General features: G+C 39.6%; 1 protein-coding gene across 1 annotated transcript in view; it reads left to right on the top strand.

Moving 5' to 3' along the window:
* Positions 1–27071, top strand: part of RUFY4 (RUN and FYVE domain containing 4) — a 651945-nt gene that overhangs the window by 561255 nt on the left and 63619 nt on the right. Inside the window, exon 9 of the mRNA XM_044074805.1 lies at positions 2289–2423. Coding sequence (XP_043930740.1) covers positions 2289–2423 — 135 coding nt within the window. The remainder of the gene's footprint in view (positions 1–2288; positions 2424–27071) is intronic.

Below are 27071 nucleotides of genomic sequence, written 5' to 3'. Positions count from 1 at the left end.
AGGAAGGATTTTAGGTAGTAGAGGAGGACAGGTTAGTTAGGAGGGAAGCACCATATAGTAAAGAAGGATTTGAGGTAACGTAGGAGGACAGGTTGGTTAGGAGAGGAGCACCATATGGTAAGGAAAGATTTGAGGTAGTAAAGGAGGACAGGTTGGTTAGGAGAGGAGCACCATATAGTAAAGAAGGATTTGAGGTAACGTAGGAGGACAGGTTGGTTAGGAGGGAAGCACCATATGGTAAGGAAAGATTTGAGGTAGTAGAGGAGGACAGGTTGGTTAGGATAGGAGCACCATATAGTAAGGAAGGATTTTAGGTAGTAGAGGAGGACAGGTTGGTTTGGAGAGGAGCACCATATAGTAAGGGAGGAAGGAGAAAAGTAGAGGCTAGAGTTTGCCTTGTTGAGTTGGAGAGAAGGTGGTTGTTCCTATACAGCATACCTAGCTTTTGGTGGATCTTTTTAATGTTTTGTTGTACATGTATATCGAACTTTAAGTGTTCATCAACTATTATACCTAGCAGTTTAGTGGAGGGGGTGACTTCTATAGGTGAGTTGGTTTGGCTAAGAATTTTGAAGTCATTTTTATTGAAGGAATAGTTCTTAGTGGGTGGGAATAGTAGAATTTTGGATTTGCTTGCATTAAGAGATAGGTGGTTTTGGTGCATCCAGTTTTCAGTTTCTCAGAAAGCAATTTGGGTTTTTGACATCAGCTCTTGAATGTTACTGGCAGAACAGATTAAGGTTGAGTCATCCACGTATTGAATAATTTTGGTGTCTGGAATAGCAGTATGGAAGTTATTGATGAAGATGTTAACTAGCATAGGTCCGAGGATGGCTTCCTGTGGGACACTAGTGGGGGTGGGTAAGAAGGAAGAGGTGGAGTTTTTCCATTTGAGACCCTGAGATCTAATAGGTAGCTGGAGAACCAGGATAGAGTTTTAGGTGAGATGTGAAGGTTTGAGAGATGACAAAGAAGTTGGTTGTGGGATTTGCTTTTGCTGACCCAGTTAGACTATCCTGATAAGCAATTTTAAATAAATAAATATATCCCATAAACTATACAGAAATTTTAAATGCATTGTACAAACATTTTTTAATGCATGTAGAAATTTTCACAATTTTTATTTGGACTGTTAGATAATACACGTGTCAATGCAAGAGGAGTAGACAGCAATTATTTTTGTAGAATGCTTGTAATATAAGGTGCAAAGAAAATTAGATGCTAGTAGAAAAGTGGGGCTAAATCAACTGTTAATTTTAAATATTATTTTAAAAGGTTGATTACCTTTAAATGTTAATGTCAGCTGATGTCGATCATGTGATTAAGTCTCTATTTAAACCTGTATAAAGTTTGCATTAATGAGTCTGATGAAATTTTTGTCCAGAGTGACTTGTCTGAAGATGAAAGTGTTAACTTCTATTTACATCACTGTTGATAAATTAGACAGTTTCTTTCTTATACTTGCAACTGTGTTCTACCTTCAGACTTATTTATTTACAAAAGGACTTGGGAAGCAGGATTACTGTTTAATTTATTCCAACTTAAAGAAACCAAACCACCAACAGCAGATTAATAAAACACATTGGCATGATAGATTTATATACCACCTTATCCCTCCCTCCCAGAACAAATATTCACTTCATGTCAAGCAGATTAAATTCCCTTAACCCTTATCAAAGTAAACCTTGATAACTGGATGGGTAGCCATACATTTTCCCCTGGTCTGTCTCGTGCTATCTTCAGTGAAGCCTGGATGGAGATTTTGAATACAAGTTTATAAGCTTACAATTGTAGTTGTCTGCAGACTGATTGCCTAGTATTTACCTACAAATCTATGAACCTCACTAAGGAACTTAGGCTAACATTAAATGTTCATTTTCCGCTAGCAACACATTAACAAGATGCACACTTTAGGAAAGGTTTCACACCTTACTTTTGCACAAGTAAGCTGAAATTGTCTGCCACCTAGTCTGGCCATCAGACGATTGGCTGCCAGGTGTACATGGGTTATCATTAATACAGGTAGGTACATAACCGACACTAGACAGGTCATTTTACTAACTGAAACTCTTTGACTTTTGTATAAACTCAGAATATAAAGATAATGATGTCAAATGACTGTGGGACAAAATTCACACATTGATTGACCTCCTATTATTGTTGTTGTAGTATTTGTTCACTTCCAGACATAGCCAACACACAGAAAAAACAAGAATGCAAGTAAGCCGGAATGTACAATGATGTGAAACTGAAAATAATTCTTTGTTCTTCCTTTATGTAACCATTAGGGAAAAGGATGAGTTGTGGAAAAAGTCTAATATGATGGAGACCCAGCAGAAATCTTCACCCTCACCTCGTGATCCAAACACGTGTGCTACATGCAACAAAGACTTCAAGCTGCTGGAGAAAAAATATCAATGCAGGTGTGTTCCCTGAATGTGTGACAATGAAAAGGGAGCTCTGTGTGTAATATACTTAATGTATTAAACATGTTTTATAATGCATTAATATCTTACTATGTCAGGTGAGACGTTGTTCCACTCAGCATTGTGTTCACTGTCATTATCCTGTATGCACGTAGGGTTCAACAACAGAAACAGGAGTATATGGCATCGCTTACCTGTGGATAAAGCTGTACAGCTCAGTGTGGTATTACCAGAATGCACATAATATGAGGTATATCAGCATTGGGAGGTGTTGCCATGCGCCCTGATCTTCTTCTGTATCCCAAAGAAGTGCTGTAGATGAATTCAGGTTATGCCTAGTCTGTGTGTGTGTGTGTGTGTGTGTGTGTGTGTGTGTGTGTGTGTGTGTGTGTGTGTGTGTGTGTGTGTGTGTGTGTGTGTGTGTGTGTGTGTGTGTGTGTGTGCGTGTGTGTGCGTGTGTGTGTAAATAGATATATATGTACACATATATTTTAATGTGTGCGTGTGTGTGTAAATAGATATATATGTACACATATATTTTAATATGTGCTTGTGGGTGTGTATGTGTATATAACCTTTGGTCAACAAAAACAAAGAAGCAAAACTGTTCTAAAAACAGTCTACTTAAAAAAAAAATATTTTCTAGGGGAGCTAGTTCCCTACTAATTTTTGTATACCAGCTGTTGAGATCACACAGTTTTGCCCTCATCCATTACATCAGTAACCTTCTTAAAGAAGCCTCTCAGGTTAAGAAGGCAGGATTTGCCCTTGATGATCTAATCTGTCTTTAGTTATTAATTCCATAATGATCCTTTCTATAGCCTTACAGCTATGGTTCATCAGGATTATGGGTCGATAATTACTTAGGACTTTCAATGCCCTGCCTTTCTGCAAGGGGATTACTGCTGCAGTTGCTGTCCATTCATTGGTTTGGAGCTTCATTGGAGGCTGATATTGAATAATCTGTATACACACATGCACAGACACAGACACAGACACAGACACACGCTCACACATGATCACACACACACACGCGCTCACACAGACACACACACACACACACACACACACACACACACACACACACTCACACACACACACACACAGACACACACACTCACAGACACACACACAGACACACACACTCACACACACACACACACAGACACACACACACACACACACACACACACACACACACACACACACACACACACGGCTACATTTTTTATTGAAGAAGGCTGAAGTTTTTTTTAAGTGAGCATTCAAATTCACTTGAGGAGATGTCTGTTTTGTCAATATTTATTTATTTTATTTTATTTTATTTAACATTTGTTGACCGGGAATGTCCGACTAGGTTCAACAGAGCCTGTTTTCAGCGGAGGCCCGGGGAGAAACGCTCCAGAAAGGCTCCAATACAGCCAAGAGTGCTCTGTTTGTGTGTTATATGTGAGTTTGTGTGTCTGAACTTTTCTTGTGTACTGGTAGTGTTACAGAAAGAGTTTTCTGAGATGGGCAGGGGGTCCAATACCAACAGAACCTTGAAAGTATAGAGTCTTTAACTGACCCAAACTGTGGTATAGGGAAGTCAACCCTTATCACTAATGCAGTGATGAGACAATTTTTATCAGTGACACAGTAATGAGACAATGTTACCTATTTGCTGTCCAACAACCCATCATGCATATCCCTGTGATAGCCACAGGCGCGATCATTTCTCCACAGACTTAGAAAACATGAAGAATGGCTACATACTCACATTTGAGAAGTCTTCCGAGTCTTCATCTGAGATCAGGCATCTGGTGACTTACCTCTACCCTCCACCAAAGATAGGTTAACTGATCATCAATCATTGCACCTTGTTTCCCCTGCCAGTTCCTCCAATAAAAATCACTAGTCATTATGACTTCACCTTTCATGTAATAGGGTATAGTGTCTAAGGAATTTGTTACATCTTTAGCTCCAACCCCTGGAATCCAGTAAGAGTTCACCAATGTATATAGTTTCCTGTTCCCCTCAGTTATAGCAATGCTTACCATGCCATTTTTATCAACATAGGCATATTTTACTTTAGGCATTACTGGTGAGTTATTCCATAAAACGAGGGTGCCTCTTCTATTAGCTCGAAAGCCAGAATCTGCTAAAACCAAATAGTTCTTTAATGAAAGTTTATTTACATCTTTATTAACTAAATGTGTTCCTGTGGAAATACTGTTTGAGCGTTATGGAATTGCAAGTATTTGAACAGACTTCCCCTCATTATTGGATTGTTCAGTCTATTAATAGTAATAGATATGCATTTAAAATCAGGCATTTATATAACAGAGAAAAAACACATGTATAATTAAATCACATTTATGTACAGAACCTATTATATACTTTATATTTAACAATATGAAATCTTCAGCCATGGACAAAACTTTTGAAACAAATAATAAATTACTTAATGATATAACCCTAAAACATTCTGCCATAGAATAATGTATTCCTAGTCTGTTGAAAAAGACAAACAAAGTACCTCTCAAACTCTCCATTAGAATAACAAAGCTTAGCTCACGCTCCTGATTCATATTAATGCATCTCATTTTTAGTATGCATCATCTTAAAAAAGCTTATCAGTGAGTTGTTGTGAATAACCAAATTAAACTGGTGTTCAGAATCTTTATTATAAGTTGACCAAACTGAATATCTCTACAGTCATCTTTCCCTGTACCTCACAGTATCTCCCTGGTCTACTGTAGGGGAGGATGTCAGTTGTTATTTTCATATTTATTAATTTATAGGTCAGATGATTTTATATTTGTTCTATTTTATTTACTATGTATAAACTTATTAGTTGTTCAAAGATCATAAGTTCATAAATTAGTACCAGGCTAACTATCCTTGTGGGCCATTCTAAGCCCAGCCAATTATCCCATGTTAGAATCAAACCCTTCATCTAGTACCTAAAAAGGAACACCTTAACCACTAAGCCAACCTCCCACCCTTGTAGACATATCTGTATTCTTTAACTATATACATATTTACTTATTCTGATCTCTTTCTAGTTCTGTTTGTATGCCATGTTTTATACTATTGCTATATTCCTAGGTTTTATATATTTAGCCATAATTCTAGTGTAGAGTATCATATAATAGAACATTTATATTTACCCTTATATATTTGATACTCACTACTATTGTTAGAATCAGTCCTATTTTTTCTTTAAATGTTATGTCTAATAGTAACTGAACAAACATCTGAAAAATCTTCCCTTTTAAGACTGAAACTTTCCATAATAAATTGTTCTCAACAATAATTAATAATAATAATAATGATAATTGTTCATAATACATTTTATTATTAAAAAGAGACAATAACAGAGAAACATAATCCTAAATTTTTATCAGAAGTGCATTCTATAGGCTAGTATATAAACTATCCTTTTGGTATGCTGCAAGCATTCAGAACTATGTAATAACTGACCGTGTTTTAGAAATCTTTTCACTGTCTTTTGCCTATTATCAGACTTGAATTCATTGACATCTTAGCATACGATTCAAAATATTATGGTTATTTACTTTTAGACAGGAAGAAATAAGCTGGACAGTTCTTAGAATTTTGAGAACTCCTGCAGCATCACAAAAGTGCTCATGAATCTAATTAAGCTACTTCAAGCTGTTACTCATAGCAACAGCTTGGAACTGAACAGTTTATCAGCTACACTTCACACAAAAACATTCACGGGTGAATCCAATCTACCCCTTCATAATACATCAATCCCTCAAACCCTTCCAAACCACTAAAAAATATATAAAAACATTTCAAAGTATGCTAACCACTAAAAACTATTGTATTTAAAGGAATAACATTTAATGATTCAGTAAGCACTATGTGTATGAGATGTTTAATATAAAGCAGACTGTCATTTTTTAAAGGAGACATACCATATAAACTTGCATTAAAAAAATGACAGTTATGTGATCCAGGTTTAACTTGTAATAGTGTGAATGTTACTCTAATTATTTTATATAATTCCAATAGTAACTTTTATAGGTTCATAGGTTCATAGGTTCATACTAGGCTATCTGCCCGAGGGCATTTACAAGCCTAGCCCATCGTTTTGTGGCTTACGCCACCCCTTTAGTATGGGGAACTATACCCATTATTTTGCTGTGCCTCTGTCGAGCAGTGACACTGAGGTAATCCCTGGGGTATATCTGCGATCTCCCATCCATTGGTCAAGATTTCTCTTGAACAAGGCCAGCGAGGTGCTCTGCCTCACATGTACCGGGATTTTGTTCCACAGCATAGGGAGTCTTTGGGTGATGAATCTATCCCTCCAGCACGTCCTATTAATAGCCGTGTCAAGGTTTAAGTCTCCGCCCTTGTGGCTCTGACGGATCTAGATTTTTTGAGGGGAAGCATATTCATCAAATCTGGGTTTGACATGGCCTTGTATGTTAGGCAAAGGTCACCTCTGAGCAAGCGGTGGCGACTGAATAGAGCTGGAGTTCTTTCAGTCGGGCAGCATAGGACAGATTTTTGAGACCCTTTATCCTTTTGGTGAGGAACTTTTGTGCCCTCTCCAGCTGCTGCAAGTGTCGGGTCAGATACATTCCGAATGGGGCATTGTACTCAATCATTGGTCTGATGAGTGATGAGTAAAGGGAGACTATGACCTCCCTTGATCTAGATGAGAATCCCTTCATGATAAGGTGGGCAATGTAGAAGGTCTTCCTAACTACTTTAGCTACATGGGTGTCGAATGACAGACTACTATCAACCTGGGTCCCCAGGTCCCTGATAACCACCTATTTGGTAGCTAGGGGTAACCTTGTTTTTCCCGAAGGGTATGACTATGCATTTTTTGGCATTTAACTTTAGGCCGTGGCTCTGGCACCAGTTATCCGTTTCTGTGAGACCCTTCTGAAGGATATCTGTGTCAGATGTGTTTTCTACTATGGCGCCCAGTTTGCAGTCATCTGCAAACTTTGTCAGCCATAACCCTCCTATGTTTGCTTGTACTTCGGAAAAGTAGATGCCAAACAAGAGTGGGCCCAGGACTGAGCCCTGTGGGACACCACTTGTGACAGGCTTTGAGTCTGACATGGCGCCAGCAGCTCTGACCCTGTGGGTTCTGTCACTCAGCCAGTTTGCAACCCATCTTGTGATGTATGGGTTGACATTTAAGCTGATGAGTTTTTCAATGATACCCGAATGGGGTATTGTATCGAAGGCCTTAGCCAGATCGAGGTAGGCTGTATGGACTGACTTTCCCTCATCAATGGCTTTGGTGACTGTTTCGAAAAAGTCAACCAAGTTTAAAAGGCATGATCTGCCTTTGACAAAGCCAAAATGGTTGGATCCAAAGTCTGCAAATTCCCTATGTCTTTATTTATGAGGTCCATTATGATCCTCTCCATGGCTTTGCAGATAAGGCTTGTCAAGCTAATGGGCCGGTAATTTCCAGGGTCGGTGGAGGCACCGCCTTTGTGAAGTGGTACCACAGTTGCAGTGCGCCACTCCTGGAGTGCGTATCCAGAGGTAAGACTTTGATTAAACAGCTGTCCTAGCTGTGGGTTTAATTCCTCATTGAGTTCATGGAGCACACAGCCGGGGACACCATCAGGTCCCATGGATGCTGTGTTTTTTGCTTTGGAGAGAGCAGTTCTCACTTGGGCGCTGGAGATGTTTGGGGGCTGCAATCGTTTGGTATAGATATCTCTCCTTTTGGGGGAGGGGAGAAGTTTGCACTGAACCTGTCAGCCAGTATGTTGGCAATGTCTGTAGGATCAGTAATCTTCACATCATTTTGAACTAGCTCTGAGCATATCTGGGAGTTTCCTCCCAGGTTTCTAACATAGCTAAAGAAGGCCTTATGATTGTCTTTTTGAGTCTTTAGCTATTTTTCTCTCGAAATTTGCTTTGGATGACTTTATGAGAGCTATTAGTTTTTACTTATAGTGATCAAGGGTGTCTTACCTTTTAAGGATTTTGCTCTATCTTGTAGTAGCTTCCTCCTTTTGTTGTAGAGTTTGTTTATGGCTGGGGTCCACCAGACTGGACGCTTGCCTTTGGTACAAAGAGTCTTTGTTTTGCTTGGGATTGCCTTATCCATGCAGTCCTGCAGGTGCTGGTAGAAGGCATTTGTAAGTGATTCAGCGGCTTGAGTACTGTTTTCCATGGCTCGGGGCCTTAAAGGAGACCACACTAGTCTTTAGAAGTGTGAAGTCGGCTTTTGAGAAGTTCTTTACTGTGGTCTTTTTATTTCAGGTGGGGTGGGATGAGGACCTCCAGCGAGATTAGTTTGTGGTCTGATCTCACCAGTGAGGGGTACACCTCCGGTGTTGAACATTGTGCTCCCATGTTCGTGATGATGAGATCAAGTATGTTATCTCCTCTTGTGGGGATGGTGACTAGTTGTTCCATGGCATTTGAGTTTATGAATTCCAGGAACTTTTGGGCTAGGGTGTTTGGGCTTGAGTAGTGTTCCCAGTCTATATTAGGGTAATTGAAGTCACCTAGTATGATGGTGTTTGGTGATACATTTATCCGCTCTAGTGTTGTCAGGAAGGCCATGTGAGGTTCCTGAGTTTGTGAGGGTGACCTGTAACATGCTACAATTTGCAGAGCAGTCTTGCCTATGGTTAATTGCACCTGGATGGTCTCCGATGCATCATGCGTTGCCACCAGTCTTGAGGTGTGGGTGTCCTTGATGAATATGGATACCCCTCCTTTCTTGGTATTGTCCAGATTTTGGGGCGGAACGCATGATATGAGGTAAAACCTGATAGCTGGGGTGCTCTCAGGAGCCTTGAACCAGGTTTCTGTCACAGCACAGACATCGATGTTCTCCATACTGAGAAGGGCCTCGAGTGCGTGCATTTTGAGATTTAGACTTCTGGCATTGAGCAGCATTACCCTTAGTTTTTTCATTTTTGTGTTCTAGGGTGGTAGGTTTAGAATTTGTGCCTTGCCTAAAAACGGCACTATGGGAGTGGCAAGTGCCTTTGCCAATATCCGGAATCCCAGGGGTGACAGGTGCAAGCCATCCCTTGGGCGCCAGCGTGGCTTGTCCAGCATGTCATCCCAGGCAGACAGACACTGGATCCCCTTTGAATGACACCAGTGTTTAAGCCAATTGTTAAAGCTGATCATCTTATCTCTGTATTGTGGCATCATTCTTGGTGAAGGTAGGATACTGCTCAAGGTCAGGGTCATACCTGTCTGGGCTACATAATCAGAGAGCTCCTCAATGTCTCTTTTCATGTAGTCCAAGGAGGTACGTCTCAGGTCGTTTACACCAGCGTGGACAATGACTGAGTCATATTTGTACCTGCTGTTGAGAGACCTGAGTGCTTGCGTTATGTGGCGGATTCTAGCGCCCGACAGGCAGCTTACTGTGACCTTCTCCTTACTCAGTCTGGTGAGCGGGACGCCAGTGTGTCTGACTATGGAGTCACCAATGACTAGTGTGTCTGGCGTTGTGTTTGGCCTTAAGGGCTGTGACTGTTTGACACTCTGACTGTGAGGTCTATGTGTTGCAGGTGTTGTGTTCTGAGGTGGTGGTTGTTTGGGTGTCTGCTTTGGTGGCCTCTGCTGTTTTGGTAGATTTTTGATCAGAGCCTCCGAGTATGTCTTTGTGTGTTTATGTGTATGATTTGAGGTTGTAATGGTAATATGTGAGACTGGGTCTATAGTGTGTGTGGTAACCTTCTCCTCCTGACTGGTCTTGCCAGTCCTATGTTGAGAGAGCTCAGCCTCAAGTTTGGGCGTATAGTTGCATCTCTCGCATGTATTTGTGTTTTGTGGGAGGAGGAGAGGGTTGTCTGTGTACATGAGGCAATTGTAACATTGCCTCAATATTCCCAGGTTTACCAGCTGAGCAGGAGAGGACACTAGCAACTGATCCCTCGACATGCTAGAAGGAATAGACAAAAAACTTTAAAAAGATTCCGGGGGACGTGGGTGACCGAGAAATGGGGGGTTGCCTTTTTGGGGTACTATCTATGACAAGAGTGCCATATCAAGGTAATAAGTACTGTAGGAGCAAGTGCTACGTTTAACAGATAGAGAATAGTCTACTTGGAGTCAAGTAGAGGTGATCTTTTTAATTATAGGATACGCTGATTAGATCAGTAGTATAGTTCGAGGAAGGTAGTTTTAAGGGAAAATTTGAAGAGTGAACTTTAGGTAGCCCGAATAGTTTAAACCTGCTTAACCGGCGCTGCCCTAGTGTGCAACAGTAGCAACTCCGCGCTAAATCGGGCTAAATCGGGCTAAATCGCGCTAAAGCGTGCTTTATAGCAGGGGGCTGGAAAAGACAGGAAATGACCCAAAATGGCCAACAAACCACAAGTCACTGCCCTAAACCACTCCTCTGAGGACAAATGAAGGAGTTATGGAAATGACCCCTAGTGGCCAATAAAACTACAGTAACGTAAGAAACATATACGTAAGAAACTATATTTTTTTATACTTTGTAACATAGCATAACTTTTCTGGGTGCTATTGCATGTTAAGTACACTATCAGTAGTAAGCATTCAGAACTATGTAATAATTTAATGGCTGAGAATGCAATTCACTGTCTTTTGTTTATCTAATTTGTATTCATTAACATCTTAGCATATGATTCAGAATATTCTGAATATTCAGAATATTATGATTATTTACTTTTAGACAGGAAGATGTAACCTAGACAGTTTGTAGAATTTTCACAACTCCCACAGCATCAAAAATGTGCTCATGAATCTAAGTTTTTTTCAAGCTGGTTTTCATGATAAGGGCTTGAAAATGAACAGATTATCAGTTACAATTCATACATACCAACTCTTGCAAGTGAATCCAAGCCACCTCCACACCACACATAAATCCCTCAAACTCCTCCAAACCACTGAAAAAAACAACAAAAAAATATCAAAGTATCCCAACCACTAAAAGCCATTGCACACTAATAATTCAACAAGCACTATTTGTATGAGATGTTTAATCTAAAGCAGACTGCCATTTTTAAAGGAGACATAATATATATATCCTCTTGCATTAAAATAATAACAGTTATGTGTGATCAAGGTTTAACTTGTAAAAGTGTGAATGTTACTCTAATTATTTGATATAATTTCAATAGTAACCTTTATATATGTAAAAAGCTATATTTTTTATACTTTGTAGCATAGCATGTCTTTCCTGGGTGCTATTACATGTCAAGTACACTATCAGTAGCACACTACTGGACAATTTTAAGAACCCATAATGTAACTTAACATGTCATTTGTTGAATCTTGTATTATATTTATTAGTACATTGCTAAACTATTGTAAGATATCAGAAAATGTGCCACCTAACATAAGTTTCATCATAATAATGACTAACTTTTAATAAGATAAATAGTGTAACCTCTAAATGAAAATAAATGGCTTTAATTTCATATATAGGTAAAAGAAACTCTAACATTTTAAAAAGGGAACCAGTAACCATTTGAAGAAAGAAAGAAAGACATGATTCAAGCACTTGTTTAAATTGATGAAGAAAGGCAAACCTGTCTCCCAAAGGTGACTCCAAAAAACGAAAGAAGCAGAGACACAATGTATTTTTAAATTAATAAGAATTCATAACCATGAAATACATCAATTCTCATTTGTCTTTTGGTTTTTACTATTTTGTCTTTTATTAACCACCCATTTCCTGTTGCATTTCTCTTTAAAGAAGTTGACCGATTCCAGTCCATTGCTTCGGGGTTTTTTTCTACAATTTTATTTTTCTGTATAAAGTCCATCGTATCTTCCTAGGTGTTAAAATCTTCTTTCCTTCTGGAAGGTGAATCCTTATTTTTGCTGGAAACAAGATTTGCACTTTATTATTGTTTTTCTTTAAGCTTTTAACAAGTGGCACACATGCTTTTCTCTTTGACGTCACTAATGTTGAACAATCATTGTCAACCCTTATACTATTTTTTTTATTCTAACTGGAAAATTAGTCTATGCAGCTTTTAAGACTAAATCCTTATCTTGACTTGAGAAAAATCTTACCATTACTGACCTTAGTGAAGGTGTTTTTTTTTTTTTTGTTACTTTTTTTAAGATGAGTTAGAACATGATCTATGTGCCCTTTTGATTCCAAAGGAAAAGGTTCAGGCAGGTGTTAGAACTGAATCATACTTTCTTCCTCTTCTTTTTCAGGAATTTTGTAAATCCTGATGCTATTGCGGCTAGATCTGTTCTCTAAGTCCTCTATTTTTTCCCAGAATAAGTTGTTTTGTTTTAGAAGAAATTCAATGTTCTTCACAATTTCAAGTAATCTTCCATCCGAATCAGAAACTGACTCTTCTTTACTCGAGATTTGTGATGATTGTTGTTGATTCACTCATAGGTTCATAGGTAGGTACTAGGCTATTGGTCCTAGGGCCTATATAAGCCCAGCCAAAGGTACCCTGGCTTTCGCCACCCAAGAAAATTATTTTCCTGTGCCACTGTCGAGCAGAGCCACAGAAGTGATCCCCGGGGTGAATTTCCTATCTCCCATCCAATCATCAAGATTTTTCTTGAAGAGCGCTAATGAGAAGCTTTGTTTGATATAGATAGGTAGTTTGTTCCAGAGTATGGGAAGTCTCTGGGACAGGAATCTATCTCTTCAGCATGTTCTGCTTATTGTGGTGATGAGGTTTAGGTCCCTAGAGCATGTAGCTCGTAGGGATTGGTATTTCTTTAAGTGGAGCATGTCTAAAAGCTTTGGGTTTGACATATCTTTGTATGTTAGGCAGAGATCACCTCTGAGTAGGCAATATGCAATGGAGTAAAGATGCAGTTTTTTGAGACGGTCTGCATAGGGCATCTCTTTGAGGCTGGCAATCCTCTTTGTGAGGTATTTCTGTGGCCTTACCAGTTGTTGTAGATGTCCTGTGAGGTACATACCAAAAGGGGCATTGTACTCTATAATGGGTCTAATGAGTGACGAGTAGAGGGGAACAATTACCTCTTTTTTCCTGGATGAAAAACCTTTTGTGATGAGGTGTGCCACATAGAAGGATTTCCTGACTACTGTGGCAATGTGATTATCAAAGGAAAGACTACTGTCCACCTGTGTCCCAAGGTCTCTTATCACACTTTCGGTGTTAAGTAGACTACCACCTATGTGATAGTTCATGGGTACTGAGTTTTTACCAAAAGGAATGACAATGAACTTTTTGGCATTGAGCTTGAGGCCATGGCTTTGACACCAGGCATCTGTCTCAGCAAGGCCCTTTTGTAGGATGTCCGAATCTTTTGGAGTTTTGATTATGGCTCCTAGTTTGCAGTCATCTGTGAACTTCATTAGCCAAAGACCTTCTGTGTTGGCCTGTACCTCAGAGAAGTAGATACCAAACAGGAGAGGACCCAGGACTGAACCCTGTGGTACTCCACTTGTCACTGGTCTATAGCTGGATTTGAAGTCTGCTACTTTCACAGTGTGGGTTCTGTCAGTGAGCCAGTTGGCAACCCATCTTGTAACATAGGGATTTATTCCTAGTTTAGTGAGTTTATCTATAATTCCAGAGTGGGGGATGGTGTCAAAAGCCTTGGCGAGATCTAGATAGGCTGTGTGAACCACCTTACCCACATCTACGGCTTTGGTGACTGCTTCAAAGAAGTCTATCAGGTTTAGGAGACATGATCTGCCTTTTACAAACCCGAACTGGGTGGGGTCCTGAGTTTGGAGATTACCAATGTCATTGTTTATAAGTTCCATGACGATACACTCCATAGCCTTGCAGACCAGGCTCGTTAGGTTAATTGGGTGGTAGTTTCTGGGGTCTGTGGTGGCTCCACCTTTGTGGAGTGGGATAACTGTCACTGTGCGCCATTCAGTGGGCACATAGCCTGAGGTGAGGCTATGACTGAACATGGTACTTAGGTGGGGTGCCAGTTCATTCTGTAGTTCATGTGGAACACAGCCTGGGATGTCGTCAGGTCCCATGGATGCTGTGTTCTTGGCTTTGGATAGTGCGTTTTTCACCTGTGCAGCCACGATTACAGGAACTTTGCATTCTTCTGGTATAGAGATGGGCCCTTTAGGGGATGACAGAGGGGTAAAGTTAGCACTGAACCTATCTGCCAGGATGTTGGCAATATCCATTGGTCATGTATATTTAGTGTCATTGTGCCATAGCTCACAGCAGATCTGAGTGTTGCCATTGAGATTCTTGACATAGCTATAGAATGCTTTGTGGTTATCTTTAGTGTCAGTGGCGATTTTGTTTTCATAACTAGCTTTGGAGGATTTTATGAGGGATCTCAGCTTCTTACTGAAGATGACCAGGGAGTTTCTCCAATCATGGGATTTTACTCTTTTTTGCAACAGTTTCTTTCTTCTGTTGTAGAGTTTGTTTATGGCAGGGGACCACCAGATTGGCTTTCCTTTTTTGGAGGATAGCATCTTGGTTCTGTTAGGGATTGCACTATCCGTGCACTCATGTAAGTGCTTATAAAGTGCATTTATGTAGGATTCAGCAGTCATACCTCTATTGTCCGTCAGCATGGGTGTCGTGAAGTTTGCCACTTCTGCCTTAAGAAGCGTGAAGTTGGCTTTGGAGACATTTTTTACTGTGGTTTCCCTAATGGGGGGTGGGGGAGGGATGTGGATGTCTAGTGTGATTAGCTTATGGTCGGATCCGACCAATGAGGAATTGACCTCTGGTGTGGAGCACCGGTTGCCCATGTTGGTAATAACCAGGTCTAGGATATGCTGCCCCTAGTGGGGGTGTGGATAAGTTGATCCATGGCATTGGAATGTATGAATTCCAGAAAACGTTGAGGACAAGAGTTGGTACATGAGTAGTTTTCCCAGTTAATGGTAGGGTAGTTGAAATCGCCCATTATTAGGGTGTTAGGTTGTACCCTAATATTTTCCAGTGTATTAAGAAATGAGGAATGGGAATTCTGGGGCATGGTGGGGGATCTGTAGCAAGCTACAATTTGGATTGTGGTCTTGCCCAGAGTTAGTTGCACTTGGATAATCTCGGATGCATTATGCTGAGCAACTAGCCTGGAGGTGTGGATATCCTTAATGAATATGGACACGCCTCCGCCTTTAGTGTTTCGGTCCAGGTTAGGTGGCCGAAAGGTGTGGTATGAATTATAGCCTGGTAATGCAGGGGTACTCTCTGGAGCCTTGAACCAGGTCTCTGTCACTGCACAGATGTTGATGTTCTCCATTTTAAGGAGTGTCTCGAGAGAGTGCATTTTGAGGTTTAGACTTCTAGCATTGAGTAGCAATACCCTCAGATTCTTCTTGCCTCTACCTGTTAGGGTGGTGAATTTGTCATTTGAACCTTGCCTAAAAAAGGCACTATAGGGGTGGCTAGAGTCTTAGCCAGTATCCGGAATCCCAGGGGCGACAGGTGCAGGCCATCTCTGGCAAAGCATCGTGGTTTGTCGATCATGTCATCCCAGGCAGGCAGATACTGGATCCCCTTAGAATGACACCAGAAGCTTAGCCAATTGTTGAAGTCAATCATTTTGTCCTTGTACTGTGGTATCATTCTGGGTGATGGCAGGATTCTATTCAGGGCTAGGGTCATACCTGCCTGGGCTACAAGATCGGACAGCTCCTCCATGTCCCTTTTCATGTAGTCCAAGGAGGTACGTCTGAGGTCATTCACACCAACATGGACAATGACAGAGTCATATCTGTACTTGTTGTGGAGTGACCTGAGTGCATGCGTTATGTGGCGGATCCTGGCACCCGACAGGCAGCTGACAGTAACTTTCTCCTTGTTTAGTCTGATGAGTGGAACATCAGTGTGCCTGACTATAGAGTCACCTATGACTAGAGTGTTGGGTACGTTGTTATGCCTTGTGGGCTGTGGTTGAGTGGCACACTGAGTATGTGGTCTGTGTGTCATTTGGGTTGTGTTAGGGGGTGGAGGTTGCTTGTGTTTCTGCTTTGGAGGTCCCTGTTGCTTGGGCAGGTTTTTACTGAGAGCCTCCGTGAATGTAGGTGTGTGTTTTGTGTTTCTATGTGTGTGTTTTGGTGGTGTAGGTTTTGAAGGACTATGTGCTGAGTGTGGTGTGGTGCAAGTGTTGACCTTCTCCTCTTGACTGTCTAGTCCAGTCTTGGGTGAAGAGAGCTTTGCTTCCAGTTTGGCTATATAAGTGCATCTCTCACAGGTTGTAGTGTTGGGTGGTAGGAGGAGAGGGTTGTCTGTGTACATGAGGCAATTACTGAATTGCCCCAAGATGCCCAGATTCATCAGGTAGACAGGAGAAAACACCGGGGGCTGACCCTTAGACATGCCTGAATAGGTGCTTATTTGTTAAGTACTAGAAACTGTTTTCCTCTAGACAGTGAGGAAAGTTGGGTGCTGTAGTAATTTGTAGCTTATTTAGTGCTTACAATAAGTTCTGAACAAGTGCTGAAACAAAAAACTGGCTAGTTCTAAGAAAAAATTAAGCTAGAAGGCTTCCCTCCAACACAGAAAGGCTTGGGCCCTAGAAGCCTACAAATAGTCCTGGACACAGCAAATCTATATCCAGGCTAGACTACCCACAGGAAAGGCAGGAAAGAAGGTTAGAAAAAGTTTTTTTTTTTTTTTTTTTTTTTTTGTTAGTGGAAAGGGAGAAAGGCGTAGCAGAAACTAAGCTGATTGGCCTTCTCAAATGTTTTCCGTGTACTGGGTAGAATGAGGTAATGACACTAGACTGGGAGGAGGGTCCCTGATCAAATTTACACTAGGGGCGGGCAACTGCAAAGCCACCAACTATAAAAACACTATACCAACAGGGAGGGATGGTGGGAAACAAACTGCAGAAATGTATCTCACAGCTGAAAAGCAGCAGTGAGCCTTTAAATGAAAGTTTTATACAGCTAAAGGAGCCTCTAGAAAAAAGAGTTTAACTGCAACAAGTTATCAGAAGCAAACAACCCAACAGATGCTTAATAAAAGTGGACTTCAGCTTGTTTTTTTACATTCTTCTTGTTTTTTACATTCTTCTTTAAAGTTGTCCATTTTGCTTTCTAGGTCCAAAGCTGATCAATACATCAAAGTTATACATCAACAACAATTATTATTTTTCAAGCAAGTCTTTAAGTTTAAGCCAATATTTACATGAAAGTGTAATATTATAACTTCTCATCTTTGTAGTGTGCAATTCACTACTGCAAACAACGTTTTGCTATACTAATAAAGTCAACACTAGAGGGACTAGCTTTACTTTTCAAATTTTTAATAATTACTTTTCTAGCTTTAGCAAGAATACACCAAAGAAGAAGCACTTGGGTTTTTGGAATTATCTGAGGAATCGGAGCATTAAATCGTATGTCTTTTTTCATAGCACTGTCCTGTACAGTGGGCTTAGAGTGGCTCATTCTGAGGCAGTTAGCTCTTTCTAGTTTTCTTGACAGGAAAAATCAGTTAAAAGAGTTTCAGACTTGTTATTTTTTCTAGTAAATCTTTCAGTAGAAGTTTTGCTATAAATCCATCAAGTTTTGAAATGTTCTGTTTGAGTTTTTTTTAGTAAAAATCCTTTCAGAGATGTTAAAGTGAAACATAGCTAAAAACGGTGTTGTTAACTACTCACCATCTTGGCATGGTGTATCTTTTCTGAACATTCTCTAAAATTAGAAGGTCGCATTAAGTGTAAGCACAAACACATAATTAAATTCCAACACAGGAATAACATAAGATGTGAATCTTTAACAAGAGAATCAGAGGAGTGTGTAGAAACGGTTTTCAAGATTATTCCAACAATATGGATGAATTTCTTTTTTTAAAACCATTGGTATTTACCTTAAACTTAAAGGAGTTAATAATTCTGACACCCAACTCTTTATTCTCAACAACTTTACTTAATTGGTTGTTAGTCATAGTAATTGTGAACCAAATATTAAATGGGCCAAAGATAATAACATCACTCTCACTGAAGTTAATGTTCAGCCTCTTATCTCTGAACCATCGTAAAAGTTTTAATAATTGTTTATTTATTTATCTATCCTTTGTTGACTGTGTTAGTCCCACTAGACTAGTGGCCCAAGGACTGAATCCTGGGGAAACTGCTAGAGACATATCTACAGAGTTATCCACCTAAATTTTTTGGATATTATTTGTAAACCAGTTTGTCATCCATGCAATTACATAGGGATTTACATTTAGCTGGAGATTTTATCTACAATATCTGAGTGTGGGAAGGCATTGGATGCTTTTGTGAGGTCTAGGTGTGTGGTGTATACTGATATGTTTTCATCCATTACTTCAGTAACCTTCTTAAAGACGTCTACCAGGTTATGAAGGCAGGATCTGCCCTCATTGAATCTGGACTGTCTTGGGTCAAGTACTTGCAGGTTACCTATGTCCTTAGTTATTAATTCCATATTGATCCTTTCCTTAACCTTACAGATACAGTTCATTAGGCTTATGGATCTATAATTATCTGGGACTTTGGATGATCCACCTTCATGCAAGGGATTGACTGCTGGTGTCCTCCATTAATCTGGCTTGAAGCCTGTTTGAAGGCTGATATTGAATAATTTCTGTGGCGGTCTGACAATAATTTTTCAGACTGACCAGTAGGCAGCCAGGTATGTTATCTGGCCCCATATAAGCAGCATTCTTGGCTTTGGATAGTGCTTTGAGGTCTTGTTCTTCGAAGATTTGAAATGATGGGTATAAATGCAGTATACATCTCAACTGTACGGATTTTTGCCTCATATTTTTTGGTCCATTTTTCATAAAATTCTGGTTTTCTGGCAAATTAGTGGCAAATCATTAAAGATTGACGTTAGAAAATAATGACAGACACTTGAGTTTTAGACTTCATACCATTCAGAAAATTCATGCTAATGCAAAACCTGTTATCCTATCAACTTTCGAACTTTGTACGAGTAATATTTTAAAAAATTGTCCCTATTTTTGGGCCTTTTTCCCACTTTTTCTTATTGCTTTGTCCAGATTTCTTGCTCTAAGAGGTTGAGAGGTATGTGATCTGACAATATAGGAGGGGAGGTGGTGGAGACATTTGAAATTATATTTGTCCGTTAGAAGATTGGATATGTCCTTTGGGTTTGAGTATGTGATACCCTTCACTATTATCTCTGTACAGAGTTTGGTATTGTGTCTGAGATTTTTAACCCAGTTAAAGAAGGCTTTATGGTTATCCTCTGCCTGGGTGTCTATTTTTACCACATACTTGGCTTTGGTTGGTTTGATCAGAGTCCAAAGTTCCTTGTTATGTTTAGCAACAGCATTATTAGCATCTTAAGAGTTAAATTTAGTTTTGCATACAGTGATTTGTTTATTTTATTCTAGACCCTGTTTATAGTAGGGTTCCACCACAGAGGTTACTTTTTAAATTTGACATTGTATTTTCTTTTGAGGAGGAAAGGTGGATTTATGCAGCTATTTACATGAACCTAGAATTTGGTGGTAAAGGTGTCTGTATAAGTAATGGGGACAAAAATGAAAAGGACTTTTGAATTTAGGCAGGTCATCACTTCATTTTAGTAGATTAGTCTTGGCATACTCTCTGGATGCAGTGGTACTCGAGAATGTTTTTTGTTTCAATCTTAAAGTGAATGTGACTGCTCTGTGAAGGAAGGTACCATGGGGGCGGGGCAAGTCCAAGATTTTATAATTACTCGTTGGGGTGTGGACTAACGAGACCAGAGAGTTTGTATTTATGAAGCCTAGAAATTTCTAGGCATACTAGTTTGAAGATCATGAAGTCTCCCAGTTAATGGATGGGTAACTGAAGTCTCCTAATGAGAAGATGCATAATGACTCCATACTGGTTAGGTAGGAGTATGGCCTGAGGGAGACAGAGGGGGGCCTGTAGTTAGCTATGATCTGATAAGGGATTTTGTTAACAGTAAGTTGGATGGTGAGGAGTTCAAGGTTGATAGCATGTTTAATGAGTGTGACAGTGAAATGGCATTTTAAGAATATGGCAACACCACTGTCTTTAGTCCCTTCATCTAATGGGATCGGCCTGAATGTGTGGTTGGCACTGAAACCCCACACTAATGGTGGGTTCTCAGTGGTCTTGAACCAGGTCTCTGTGACAATGCATAAATCTAATTTTTCAGGGTTAAGACTGCTTGTAGGGAGCTTTTTGTCCATTACAGACAGAGGTACCAAACCAGAGATGAATTTCGTGTTCCACATCCAATTGTCCAAGTTACACTAGAATTGGGTCAGGGTAGAACTCTGCTTCACACTGAGCAGCAATTCCTTTATGTTATCAGGATTCTGTTTTGCTTTACTGAAAGATTCAGAAGAATAAAATTACCTAAAAAATACACTGTGGGACTAGACAAGAATTTAGGCAATATACAGAAACCTTGGTGGTACAGATGCAGACCATTCCTGACAAAACAGTTTTGACTGTCTACTGTCTCCTGTCAGACAGATATCTATATATCCCCTTAGAATGATGCCAATTGTTGAAATCAATAATCTTTTGTTTGCATTTCGGCATCATCCTTGGTGATGGTAGAATGCTGCTCAAGGCTAGGCCTGCCTCAAACACATATTCCGAGAGCTCCATCACATCTCTGTTTCTCTCTTCATACAGTCCAAGGAGATGCATCTCAAGTTATTTACACCCACATGCACTATGACTGTCATATGTGTTCTTGTGGTGCAAAGACTTGAGTGTATGCATTATGTCTTGAGTCTTGGCACCTAGTAGGCAACTGAGCATGAGGCTTTCCTTGCCCAATGTGATGAGTGGTGTATCAGTGTGTCTCACTAAGTACAGACCTGGTTCTAAGATATTGGATTACACTGAGATTTGCCCTACAGGCTTTTGAACTGAGTCAGTGTGACTCTTAGATGTATGTCTCATAGTGGGTGCTGCCTGGGTTGTGTGTTTGTGAAATTGCTGATGGCACTTCTTTCTTAGGTTACATTTATAAGGTGTTTAAGGTTTAGGGGGTTATTTTTGAGGGCATCAGCATTTGTAGGGCTGTGCGCTTGGTTTGAGCTGTGTGTGATTGGATTAGTTTGGTGTTGTGTGGTACTGACAACCTACATGTTGTTTGTCGTGGGGTCATGTGATAGCTTTGCCTCCAATAACATTATATTGCTACATCTGTTACACACTTTGTCAGTTGTGCTCAGTTTGTGAAATAGAAGTGAGTAAGGAAGTGCATGGACTAGGCCTACTTTCCTTTCCTTGCATTTGACAAGTTTGATAGGGCTGGAGGGAGTTACAAGTGCCTGTGGCTGAAGGACTAGATAACGGTAAAAGCAGGTGAGCTGGGGAATGCAGTAGGTGAAATCTCAGCATCCAACCCACTGCAGATGTGTGCTCACAGTTCAGCTGATATGATGACTACTATTATGTCTTTTAACACATACATCCCATAGTAACGTATTAGCAGTGAGTCACATAGTACTGCATATTTATGTTCTGAAGGCTGTTATGTCATCAGGTAACATTGCCTACATTATTGCGTGGTCTACCAGCTGACCCAGAGTTCCCTGTATTCTCACCAGATTTAGGGAGTATCTACCCTCTCAAGCATTGGCCTACTTGATCATCTGACCTTCTTAGACTACATTTATTTATTTTATTTATTTATTGACATTTGTTAATGGAGAAAGTCCACCGGGCCACGATAACCCATTTTCAGTGCAGGCCCGGGGAGAAAAATCTCAACAGAGAAAAAGGTACAAATTACATAAAGTTCCAAGAAATCCCAATAAATGAGTACAAATTATTTGATTAGGACTTATACCACATATTAACATACCACATAATATTACAAGAAAGAACATACCAAGAATTTGTTTGTGTCTTTCGGCTTTTTCCCCGTTAGGGGTCGCCACAGCGGAACTCCGGTCCGCTAATGATTGGTGGTGGATTTTTACGTACCGGGTTACCAGCCCTGATGCACAACCTTCAATGAAGGCATGCCCCATTCACATATGCCTCCACACAGAAGACGCTCTAGCTGAGAACTGAATGGGACAACGTATTGCTATGAGGCGACAACGCTACTGCAGCACCACCACCGCAGTGATAAAGAACATATCGAGAATAATATACAAAATTCAAAGTTTACATAGGAATTAAATAACATGATTTGTGCTGTGACATGAAAGGGAAAGTTTGATGGTACAGTAGTGAGAATTTACAAGGAAGGAGCAAGTCTTAAACAGAGCAAGCACTCGGAAACAAAGGAATATGACATTGTGTTTGCAGGATGGAATATGTCGCATCGCGAATGAGGAAAGGGGAGGGGATTAGAGAGACATTAGCGAAAGAAAGGGAGACAGAGAGTGATAAGAGAATGATAGTGACGGTGAATACAGAGGGGAGAGGGGAAGAAGACTGGAGGAAGTCAGAGAAGGGGAGTGAGGAGCGAGAGCAGGATGGCAATGAAAGGCGAAGTGGAGAAAGGGGAGAGGAGAAGATGTTAAGTTCCAGGGTTCTGTAGGTAGACTTATGTGATGTCACATGGAGAGAAGGTAGTTATGTAGAGCAATTGTAAAGGTACATACATGCCATATACATGTTGGTGGGAGGCCCATTCAACTTTCCTATCTATGAAATATTCTTAACTATAACAGTTGTCAGTTTGATTGTTAAATCTCTCCAAGTCCGTGACATTTTTGTAGATATATATATATATATATATATATATATATATATATATATATAAAATGGTAGAGAATTCTACAATCCCACAATTCTGTGTGAAAATGAAGAGGCATTCCTTTTGGTTTTATTCATCATTTTTATTAATTTCACGTTACCTGATTGTAATCTTCTGTTTACCTGTAAGCATTCCCAGAGACTTGGATCACTGCATTTTTCATAAACTTGGATTGAGATGTCTCTCATGAGTGGTTCTACTATGAAATCCCAACTTACTGCACACCAATGAGATGAAAGGTCAAAAATAAAATGCCCAAAACAGAAAACGGTGAAAAATCAACTCTCATTGTTTTTTTTCAAAAGTGCCCGCCCCACCCTCACACTTAGGTACACCAACTCAAGGGAGAAATCTCCCAAAACAAGTGAATCGTTGCCAACACAGATGGCAGTGATTTCCTATGAAAACTAGCATTCAACTTAAAGTGTTTAATCTTTTTTCTACTGTCACTTGAGCAAAGTCACCTCAAGCAACTGTAGAGGAGCCTTCACCTCATGATTATACATTTTAGTTATTACAAACCAAGATGTGACAAGCTCATATTGTAATTTAAGTTCAGTGTGCCCTTTATTTGTTTGTATTTATTCTCTGCATTCTTTCTAAATTTCCTTTCTGAACTTTACGTATTGGCCCAAAAAATGTTTCTATTTGCTACCTTATTTTTTATAAAACTATTAAACAAATAGTTCATAATTTTGAGACCTTGATCTCATATTTTCTAATTACATCCATTTGTTTTGTAATAGTCAGATGTATGATTTTCCATGTGTTCTCTAAAGTTTAACTCTTAACCTAGAATAACCCCCAGTTAGCTATATTCAAAGGCAGCATACAGATAGTGAAGAGACGTGATCCTGACATGGATTCCTGTGGTAGTATGTGAGTATATGGTTTCCAAACAGTATGTAAATCTGCCAGCATAACATAGCATTGTCTGTCACTTAACCAATCATCTATGCAGCTATACAAGAGTCTTAACATAATAGGAATTCTTATTTCTATCTACTAGTTTATAGCTCACTGTGTTGAGTACACTAGTAAAACCTAAATAAACCATGTAAATTTGCAAATTGTTTTCATTTATACTAATTAGTTTATTGTGAAATATTTGTTTTCATCCTGAACATTATCTTTCCTTCTGCATGCATGATGCTGTACATTTCCTGACTTACTCTTAATTAATTATTCCAGCAGACCTTCCAATACAGACCTTTCTTATCACTTTCTCAACAAAAGTAATGGGCTGGGCCTGTAGTTTGCAAGTTCTCCGCTTCCCCTTGTTTTTATATATATTGGGGTCACTGTTGACCTTTTTCTGTTAGCATTATCCTGTTGTTCATAGGTTCATAGGTTAGTATTAGGCTAACTGTCCTTGCGAGCCATTGTAAGCCTAGGCAATTAGCTATTGTGAGACTCAAACTCTGCACCTTGTATTTGTAAGGCAAACATCTTAACCATTAGGCCACCCTCCCAACCAAATCTGCTTCTGAGGATCATCCACCACAAGTTGTCCCTTAGTAGCCACATCAGTAATCCTTCCTTCCTTTACCCATAGGTAATATACTTTTTGTGATGTCCCCATGCTAGACCTGTAATCAAGGAGCCTGAATCCTCACCACTGACAATGGAGAAGGACATGCACTTGGAATAAAAATGGATACACTCAGTATTTCCAGATACAGACCTCTGCATCAAGTACAATTTCCCTTAAGAGCACACAGGGAACACACTCACCCTGGGGTCTGGATTCATCTAATAGGTCCCCATTAAGACACCCCACTGGTACAGCTGTAGGGTTAGACCCTCAGCCGAGTGTCAAAGCCAAGTCCTCCAGTACCCTCTCTGTAAGACCACTGCTTTGTGTCCCTGCCCCAAGTAGCTGAAACACACTGTGAGATTTGATTCTTCACACACACACACACACACACACACACACACACACACACACACACACACACACACACACACACACACACACACACCTGGGAAAGGCTAACACAGATTTACCTGCTGGGTCCCCTTCTACCCATAGTATAAGGTAGTTATCACCACCATCAGACACTCCACAGCCAGCTACTCTAAGGCCCTTAACAAAGGGTGTCCAATTATACTGTGTAATATTAATAGTAATACAAATGGTAGTAGTTCACCAAGATGGCTAGGCCTTCTGGAGTGGCTCACACAGTGTCACCAAACAAATATAAGCACTCTCAAATGTTAAGTGCTTTCTACAAAGACCAGCCACAATAAAAGTTTTAAATATATTTAAAAATAAATAATAAAAGAGCATGAAAATACTGAATATACATTTACAGTAACCACAGAGTTAAACCACAGGAGATATTGAAAACAACATTGATGGACAAGTTCAGACAAATAAAGAAGAATAATATCAAAATTAAGCTTCACTACATTTTCCTGACTGAATTTAAAGAAATTACTGTTCCATAATAACTTACTTGGTCAAGGCAAGATGAATTATGAGAGCAGTCTTTCTAGTCACACACCCAAACAGAATATTCTCTACTCAGAGATTACTTCCTGTAAAGTATAATATCCAAGATGGCTTGCAGAATGACCTCATCAACTGACTTTTAGTTCCCACAATATCTGCTTTGAAGCTGAGACAGGAATTTAGGATATACAGCTACAATACACATCTAAATATTTATGGCAGTGTCCTGGAGCTTCCCCTCTTTTACTGAGCTAAAGAACAAAGACTTCTTCCAGACCTAACATTTCTGGTCCTATTCAGCACTGTGGAGTGCTTTAACAGCACATTTACATTTCCCTTATTTTTCTTAAAATAAGCCAGCCGGTTAACATTTTGTTGTGCCACTAGCCTCTATTAAAACATATACATTCAATTAATTTACAATAACACATGTACATTTCTTTTTCTTCCAGCAGGGTGCACCACTGATACATTTTAACACAAGCAAACCTTACAAGTACATTTTCAGCACAATCATCTGTACAAATCAGTGTGATATACAAATGGCATGTAATTATCTACAACATTCCAGCTAGCTGTGCTGGCACAAGTCATACATTCACTGCCCTACTTCCAGCACCTATGATCATCAACCTTTTAATGTAAATTAATGCTAATAGTTTCATAAACAATTTTCTCAATGTCTTTACTTTTTTAATGAGATCAGAAGCTTTCGTTATTTTAGAGATGTCTGTAACTCCAATCCTATAATTCCTTTATGGTACTAATTTCATATTTTTCCTCTTGCAACATTACTGTAATTGGACATTTCCAGATGACTATATCTTTCCTTCTGCCTCCCAAACCATCATGTTTGTATTCTTATTACTGGGAACTCTGTTTGGATTTCTAAACATACCTGCTGAAAACATTTTCGTTAATCCTTAGTGTTCAGCATATATTTACAGTTCCTTTCTTACTTCGCCCTTGATTTTATATGTTGTATTCCTCCCTGATTTCATTTACCATCCACCAATATTCTTTATCTACTTTAATTATTAATTTGTTTCCTCTTCCTCATCTTTTCTTCCATTCATTTTTTTCATTTAATATATCCTCTTTTCTTACTTTCAGGTGTAAGACATAGTTTTCTGAAGTCTTCCTACGTCCTTCAAGCCTTTTCCTTATAAATTGTCTCACATTTTCATTAATTTTTATTTTATTTTTCTATGTATTTATTTATTTTTAATTCTATTTCTTGCTGATTAGGTTAGACATTATACCAGAAGCCACTTTTCAGGGAGACGTGGTGATGTTCATACTGATTAATAGACATTAAACCAGGGAACCAGAAAAAAAATATTATTCTTTTCTATAAATGTCACCAGCTCATGCAGATGGGGCACAGTCAGGAGTGCAACAATCCCCACATACGCTGCACTGCAGTGTCAGTATTAGAAAACAACTTCAAGCACCTTTGGTGGGAATAGAACCCAAAATCTTCTGACCTTCCAGCATCAAAGACAAATGTGCTGCTTGTGGAACCACTGACAATGCCTCCTCATGCTTTACTATAAGTTTACAATTTTATCAGAAT

The sequence above is a fragment of the Protopterus annectens genome, chromosome 6.part0 (genome assembly GCF_019279795.1).
Source record: "Protopterus annectens isolate FY-2018-M chromosome 6.part0, PAN1.0, whole genome shotgun sequence".
In the NCBI taxonomy this organism is placed as follows: Eukaryota; Metazoa; Chordata; order Ceratodontiformes; family Protopteridae; genus Protopterus; species Protopterus annectens.
The sequence above is the reverse complement of the archived record's forward strand: the minus strand, read 5'-3'. Positions and strand labels throughout refer to the sequence as shown.